General features: G+C 30.1%; 2 protein-coding genes across 2 annotated transcripts; one reads left to right on the top strand and one right to left on the bottom strand.

Annotated features, from left to right (window-relative positions):
• Nucleotides 1–7: 7 nt before the first annotated feature.
• On the top strand, nucleotides 8–1,389 carry LOC119682323. The gene is made up of 4 exons (XM_038095733.1): nucleotides 8–167; nucleotides 233–798; nucleotides 870–1,069; nucleotides 1,137–1,389. Exons 1-4 carry the CDS (start codon nucleotides 132–134, stop codon nucleotides 1,337–1,339), a joined length of 1,005 nt encoding a protein of 334 aa, XP_037951661.1. The 5' UTR covers nucleotides 8–131; the 3' UTR covers nucleotides 1,340–1,389.
• Nucleotides 1,390–5,778: 4,389 nt separating this feature from the next.
• On the bottom strand, nucleotides 5,779–7,413 carry LOC119681400 (protein arginine N-methyltransferase 8-like). Its single transcript, XM_038094577.1, has 4 exons — nucleotides 7,327–7,413; nucleotides 7,021–7,245; nucleotides 6,734–6,957; nucleotides 5,779–6,440 (listed from the first exon to the last, which is right to left on the bottom strand). The coding sequence occupies exons 1-4, from the start codon at nucleotides 7,327–7,329 to the stop codon at nucleotides 5,819–5,821; spliced, it is 1,074 nt and encodes a 357-aa protein (XP_037950505.1). The 5' UTR covers nucleotides 7,330–7,413; the 3' UTR covers nucleotides 5,779–5,818.
• Between the last annotated feature and the right edge of the window lie 560 nt (nucleotides 7,414–7,973).

The raw sequence follows: 7,973 nt of genomic DNA, 5'->3' as shown, positions 1-7,973 counted from the left end.
AGACAATAAGTAAGGTCTGCGTAACAGCTTATTACTCGCACTGGTACAGTGATATTCTCAATACAATCGAGCATAACCTAACTGTTTTTAATGAACACGAAACTATTTCAGTTGGAGATCACTTATTAGTTATGAGGTATGAGAAAACGTTTTCATTCCGAGGAAAGGTGAGTTATTTGTGTTTGAAGAATGTTTTATTTTATTCCCACGCTTTTGTTTGTTTTATTTTTAGGTTGCATCAATAAATTTAGAAAGTAATACATATAATATTTTTGCCATTGATTTTGGATACATTGTTGAAAATATCGAAAGAACGCACTTACGAAAAACTAACTTAATTATAAGTCTTTTCCCATTATCTCAAAAGAAAGTGGTGTTAAGTAAAATCTTCAAAGTTGAAACAGAAAATAGTCAAATTATTGTTGAAGAGAGTAAAGCACTTCAACAATTGAAAAAACTTTCGTCAAAGCATATGCTATATAATATTCACTATTGTGACATTCGGGATGACATGCAACTAGTAGATATCAGACAACGGCATACCGTCGCTTCAGTAATAGGCAATCTTATTCCATTTCTGTCCGTAAAAGAAGAAGATAACGTTTTCGAGTATCATACGTTTTATCGTTGTTATATTCCTATGGACACAATAGTAAGACTTTATATAGTTAATGCTTCTACATTTCTGGATGGATATATATTTGCCTCCTACTACCGCAATGATAATGGAAGGGATGATGTTGAACGCATCCAGAACTACTGTAACACGTTGGAACGATCGCATGAAATGAAAAATAAGTAAAGTTTAAAATTATTAAGCTAATTTTATACATTACTTTATTAATGTATAAAAATTTATGTTTTTGCAGTTTGTTAATGCAAGTATGCTGCGTTTATAATTCTGCAAAAGATGCATGGGAGAGAGCTTTGTTTATGAAATATTCAAATGATACGGCAACCGTTATTAATATAGACGATCATACAGTTCGCGAGGTAAAAGCATATGACATTCTACCATACTATAAGAGCTTATCGCAGTTATTGAATACTTGTCAATTTTTCATAAAAGGTTAGCTTGCATTGCAATATATGTTACTTTTATTATTTTAATTATAAAATATTTTATTTTTGTTTAGACTTTTCAAATTTAAATGAGGATACACGCTTGAAAGTTATGAACAAATTAAAATCGCTAAGTTATATTGACGTTTTCGTTTTGTTTGGTGATGGAATTGTGCCTCTAATAGGAAAAAGAATTTTTCATATTATATTAAATTATGCCGAACTTTTAGATTCTGAAGGTGATCAAAATCAAAATAATTCCAAACCATGTAAATAATATATATAGAAACCTTTCTATATTGAGATTCCTATACCTATGAAATTTATGAAGAATAAAAAAATAACAAAAATTTAAGTCTACTTTTTTATTTCGATAATCCAGAAACTGACAACTTGACTTTTTTATTACATCATATTTAAATATAACATATTGTTGTGTTTGTTAAAGGTGATATATGTTATGTATATTATTTTCAAATGAGATAGTTTTTAGATCATAAAAACAAATTTTGATTTATCTGAAATGAGCGGCGCCAATTGGAGGGAGGCCAATTGGTTATAAATGACAACTAGGTATTAACACTTTGACTTTGACGAATTTTACTGTTATATAGATTTTACAACACATAGTCTGTATTTTGTTGTCTTATTATCTTGTATGCCATCAATTACCTAGTATCGGATTGGTACTACCTCTTTAAATACAGGTCACATAAAAGAAATGTGCAAAAATAAGGCATAAATTCATTATTAACTCACATTGGAAAGTGTCTTTGAGACAAAACTTAATCAAATTACTTAACATGTTTTTTTTAACAATTTAAGATAACTAGAATATCTTGGATTTAAAAAAGAATATTGTATATCAGTATATCAGCAACGATTCCTAAATTAAACAGATTTCTTTCCAATAACAACTAATGCAAGACAACATTAGACATACGACAAGAGATTTTGTTTATTTAAGATATAAAAATAAAGATATATGTATGTATATATGTAGTAGGAGGAAGATTGTCTTGGGACACCATTGGGTTGGTGACGACTTGGCAGGAAACCTCAAGCTAAATGAACTGCTTGCATTAACAAAAGATGTAGTTATGCGAACGGAAGCCACTCCAGCTTCAACTCAATAACAACATCCGAGAATCGAAGGACGAAAAAGGACCCAAGTCGTTTCGTGGTCTACTTCGACTAATCCTACACTTCACTGGGGCCACTTGTTGGACAGTACGCTGTCCCAACATCCAACCATATATATATGTATATATGTATCTTTATATAAATAAACAATCACAGCTCCCAGTTTTTCATGAGGTCTCGTGCAAATATTGGCGTTAAACCAAGTCATTGCCTGTAGACATTGCTTTGGGGTGATGCAGTTGCTTTAAAATTAATATGACGTGAAAGGCGTTGTTTATGTTCTTTGGTAAATTCCAATATAGCTAATTGGAATTGGGTAAATATATTGCAGAATGGAGCATAAACTACCAGTTGTAAGCCTCTGTTTTGGTAGAGCCGAATATATACATATTGCTAAAATTGGCCAACAACAATAAAACATCAAATTTCCTTTATTCCCAGAAAAGTCTTATTATACACAGTTTTAAATTATATTGTAATCTCTTTTTTTGAAGAGAAAAATGTTGGCAACTGATAACTATATCAGTGAAAAAAGGGGTATGTTTCATTGTTTTAAAACTAATAAAACTATATTGCCGTATTGTATTCCTTCATAGTGGAATATGACATCTCATGAAGCATATCAATATTATTTTAAGTAGTGCAATACAAAACTTGTATGACCTCATCACTGTGGTTGAAGATTAAAAAGAGATTTTGATACGTATAAGAGCCTTGACTCTGAGAGCAAAAAAGCAATCGTTAGACCTAAAGAATCTGAACTAATTACTATTTTTAAATAAACGGTACATTCAATGTAAGCTATAAAAATGGTGTAGATGTGACATTTTATATATAAGTATACGAGTTAAGCAAAAAATATTTTAGGGTTTACGTATACTATTTTATATAAAAGTTTGATGTGTTATATAAAATGTTTGATGTGTTAAGGCGTAGCCTGACATATATGCAATATATGTTTTAAAGAGCCTTTAATACCTGCTTCACTGTATAAGAAATGTCTTGGGATATTTAATGTAAGTTTTCCACAGTTGCATGACGAAGAAAAAAAAGTTGACTTCTGAAATGATTGATGATGGCGAAAAGTTCTATATATTCTAGATTAAAAAGAATACTTTTCGAAAGCGAAGTAAATGAACTACTTTTTGCGTGAATTGTTTTTAATTTTCCAGATTGCACGTCAAGCATCACACGCAATTTTTTCACTTTTCAATGTATGATTAATTAAAATTTTTAATAACAATACTTTATATTTTAAAATTTTTTACTACCATATACTAGGTTTGTTGGTCCCATTAAATTGCGCTAAGTACGGTTGTGGTTAAAAAATAACATATACTTTATAAAGTATGTAGGCAGGTGGATATTATCAGATTGGGTATAAACTAAATAAAATAAAAAACTTTTAAAAATTTAAGATAATTATTCAGATACTGTTCTGTTTAGATCTTATAATAGCTGTATTCTGCCATTTCAGATGGAAGCTAAAATCAACAAGTTCCATACCAAAGCCTCTTGTTGATATGTATTGTTGATACATTATATTATGTTTTCAACTAATATGTTTTAAGATATCACAGGTTTGATTAATTATAGAAATATATAAATATATAAATGTATAAATGTTATAAATAATAGGAGTTTTTGATAAAATTGCCGAGGAATATTCTGAATAAAAGCGATTTGGTACCATTTAAGTTGTGGTCTCTTAGATGATCAGCGACTTTGTAACTCCTCCCATATAGCAACATATTTGTGTTGTTTTTTGGTAGTGGCAAAATATATAGGTTATTTAGGAAATGATTCTAAGTTGGCAGAGCAAATCTTAAATAGCAGAGTATATTAAAGAATATTTATTAGCATTAGTATCATACCAAGTACATCTCTACCAGGGTTAACACCCTGGATAGCGACAATCTAGTTTAATGGCCCACTTTCAATTCCGATCATAGTTTAGTTAGAGGCTAACTAAAACAAAACACATTTATTTTTCCTTTCTTAATTAAATATTTAAATTAGATGTAATATTATCAAATTCTGTTCAATTAGTTATAATACCCAATAGGTCCGTCAAATTGAAGAATATTGAGGCAATGTTCAGCACTGACATCGAACACAACACATATCGATAGATAAAAATTAAAAATAAAGTTAAAAGTATCTTTAAAATCATATAAACTTGATGTATAATGAATACTCCCAACATTAATGCTTCTAATGATAGTGTAGGCTGCTTTGAAAAGTATGAAAACTGGCTTTGATCTAGCGGATGGATTAAAAAACTACATTAAGCGTTAAGGTGCATTAATAAGTTCGTTCATATAAGTAGTAAAAAATCAAATATGCCAAAAATTTTCTCGGAACACTACAGTATTAAAGGTGATTTAATTTATATTGCATTAATTGCGGAAAGAAGCTCGTATTTATGATCGCAGTGTGGCAAGGAAGTGTGATTGAGGTTGGATACTTATGGAAATGATGTCATTAAAATGATAATTAGAACGGCATTGACATGCCACGCCATAGATGATGAGGTTTTTCTCTAGGTTTTTAGAACGACCGTCTTCTAATGTTTCTTGTTGAATCTTTTTCTTGATCTTTAAATTCCTTTTTGGTTCGACGAGAGCTAACTGCGTAAAGGTGCGCTATCATGGGTAAATGTGCATAGTACTAGAAGTCACAAGGTATTCTATAATATAGAAGGTATTATAATATTTATAATTGGCTTGTGGCATTACTTAACAAGTAAAGGTAAGTAACAATCAAGTAAAGGTCCTTCTAAGAAAAACGTCTACTCGAGATTAGTATCACCTGAAACTTGTATGAATGTCAAGAACAATATTACTTGATAAGAAAAGTGGTTGTTTTTCTTTTATTACTAAACTTTTTTCGTCGGAATACCATGAAACAACCAGTGACTGCTCTCCGTCAGTCATCCGGATCAGCAGTTTGATGTCACTAGATCATCATATCGAGTGTCTTTAAATTATATGTTATTTGCTCCCACCATTGAAAATTCGGATGTTCCCTAATGCAGTTTTTATTAGCAGCTAACAAATCAACTTAATTTTTAACTCATAATCAACGCGCACGGGATCATAGATCTTTCAAAGAATGGTAACCTCTTAAATCCTCCTAATGCTTACTGATCACTGTTGGTTATTATTCAAGCTTTTACTCAACACATCAGTTATAAATTGATACGATAGCCTAAAATTTTTAATACAAATGCTGTGTAAATAATAAATAATAAGTTGAAACTCGCAGCTTAAAGGAAAAAGTTTAACTAAGTTTGTTTTTTAAAGCTATGTGAGGACTTGCTCTATGTTCAGTATAAAAACCATTTTTGATTATAAATTAAAAATTTATTTCTGTTAAAATTTCAATTGATATTTGAAATTAATTTTAATTTTAAAAAGTTACACTTGCCTTGGCAGGGCATGAGTTTAACACTTGGTACTTGTAATCTCTATTAAATCTCTCTATTAAAAACAATAGTCTTTTTTAAATAAAAACTAGTAATTTCTTCATAAATCACGTTAAAAATTAAATGTATTTATTCTGAATATCACTTTTTAATTTTTTAAAGAAAATAATGGAGATTCGTATCATTTTAATCCATATTGTAAGAGTTTATTTCATGAATTTGAGAAATCTCTCCTTCAAAATCGACCTTAATGCCAAAATATAAAGCAGTTTTTTTTGTTTGTAAATACTTCATTTCAAAAATCCCAGTGATTTCTTCGTCTTCCTTAACTGTTATAAAATCATCTAAGTAAAAAACACATTGTTTCCAATGTGTGTCGTCTGTCCAAGGTGAAGTGCTAAACTTAATTGGAGAAAAGCACTTACTAAACTCTATGTCAAAATAAGTAACAAAAGCGTGAACATAGTCATTACGCTGTACTTTCAATTGGAATTTTGAAGCAAATTCTAAATCGGTCTTTTGTATTTTATAGAGATCCACTTCTTTTATTAGGCATGAGTTTGTAACTAAATGATTTGCATAGACAATAGAAATAGACGGCTCCTTGATTACGGCCTTACGCACACAACTCATATCAAAATCATATACCTTATTCCACCAATTAATCTTAAAAGCTTTGCTATTAAAAGCCTCAATTGCGGTTATATACAGCCTTCCAATATCTGGGAAAATGAGACCATGGGGCTTCAACCACTTATCACGTGCATACAATACTTTATCCAATATAGACAGATGAAATAAGTTGTAGCTAAAAAAAAATATGTTTAATATAAGTTTTAATCAACTATCATTTTGATATTTATATGCATATAAGTAATATTGCAAATTATTTGCACGTAAGTTGAATTATTCACTTCAAGTTCTTTATATACAAGGATATTTAATGCAACACTACAGCACTTCTCATTAAATATCATAAACTATAAGTATACTTATATTCTGTATTGGTCAGATGTGGTATTTGTAATGTTTTTAGCTATTAATAAAAAAAAACTTGAACGTTAACACACTTTGTTTTTGCTTTCTACGAGTTTGTCTTACCTAAACCATTCTGAAATAATAATATCAACTTTTTCCACACCCAGCTCAATTTCTTCAATTTCACCTTGGATTAAATCAATATGAAGAGACATTTCATTATCTTCAAACACTTTTTTTGTCAACTCTAGTATGTTGGAGTTATCAATTGCAATAACCCTTGCGGCGCCTGCTTTAATTGCAAACATCGATAATATTCCAGTTCCACAACCAACATCCAAAACAACCTAAGAATCCAAGTGACAAATGGTTAAAAATTTTTATATACAAGATTAGTTTCATAAGATCACCTTATTCTTGAAAAGTTGCTTGTTGTTATACATAGCCGTACGAAATGCGACAATTTGAGCTCTATCCTTAAGTTTCTCTTCATGAGTTCCATAGTATGCAAACATATCAGTATAAAAATCCTGAGATGTCATGTCTTCTAATCTAATACGAGATTTCTTTTTAGCCTCGTTGTCGCAATCAGCAGCAGTAGCACTGCCATTTGCAGTTTGCATTGGATTATCACTCTATAGGCACAAATATATAAGTACATTATACAGAACTAATCACCATATATTGTTTCAAACTATTTGTTTCTTATTCCTTACCATCTTCAAATTAATAAATTAGCACGAATATTCACGATTGTTGAATCATATAAAAATTACTTTATTAATTTGAAAGTTAATGTCTACAGGAATATTATATATATTTTCGATAATTATCAAAAATAATCGGTTATGGTATATAATGTAAATTACGATGGCATTTAAAAAATGTTGCTTAGACTGTCAATCTAAATAAAAAATTCTGAATGATTGTATAAATGCATGTAAATTTTGCAGAAGACTGGTTAATGGACTACTACAAAATATCAGTTTAGATCAGGGTTACTTGCCCAACTAACATGGTTTGCCACCATGTACAATATATCGTAAGAGAACTTTTTTTTCATCGTAATGCCATGGTTAAGTGACTGGTCTCTGTTAGTCATCCGGATCAGCAGTTATCGAATGTCTTCAATTTATATGTTCTTTGGTCCCACCATTGAAAATTCGGATGTTCTTTATTGCAGTTTTTATCAGCAGCTACCAAATCAATCAATTTTTTAACACATAATCAACGCGCACGGAATATAGATCCTTCAAAGAATGGTAACCTCTCAAATCCTCCTAATGCTTACTGATCGCTGTTGGTTATTATCCAAGCTTTTACTCAATACATCAGTTATAAATTGATACGATAGCCTAAAATT

This window comes from Teleopsis dalmanni, chromosome 2 (assembly GCF_002237135.1).
Source record: "Teleopsis dalmanni isolate 2A chromosome 2, ASM223713v2, whole genome shotgun sequence".
In the NCBI taxonomy this organism is placed as follows: Eukaryota; Metazoa; Arthropoda; class Insecta; order Diptera; family Diopsidae; genus Teleopsis; species Teleopsis dalmanni.
The sequence above is the reverse complement of the archived record's forward strand: the minus strand, read 5'-3'. Positions and strand labels throughout refer to the sequence as shown.

Excerpts from the sequence above, each read along its gene's own strand:
- LOC119682323 (XM_038095733.1), top strand. The coding sequence starts at position 132 with ATGAGGTATGAGAAAACGTTTTCATTCCGAGGAAAG. Across the intron at positions 168-232 it reads CGTTTTCATTCCGAGGAAAG|GTTGCATCAATAAATTTAGA; the intron begins GTGAGTTATTTG and ends TTTTATTTTTAG. Across the intron at positions 1,070-1,136 it reads TTGTCAATTTTTCATAAAAG|ACTTTTCAAATTTAAATGAG; the intron begins GTTAGCTTGCAT and ends ATTTTTGTTTAG.
- LOC119681400 (XM_038094577.1), bottom strand. Across the intron at positions 6,958-7,020 it reads AGCAACTTTTCAAGAATAAG|GTTGTTTTGGATGTTGGTTG; the intron begins GTGATCTTATGA and ends TTGGATTCTTAG. Across the intron at positions 6,441-6,733 it reads ATTATTTCAGAATGGTTTAG|CTACAACTTATTTCATCTGT; the intron begins GTAAGACAAACT and ends ATTTTTTTTTAG.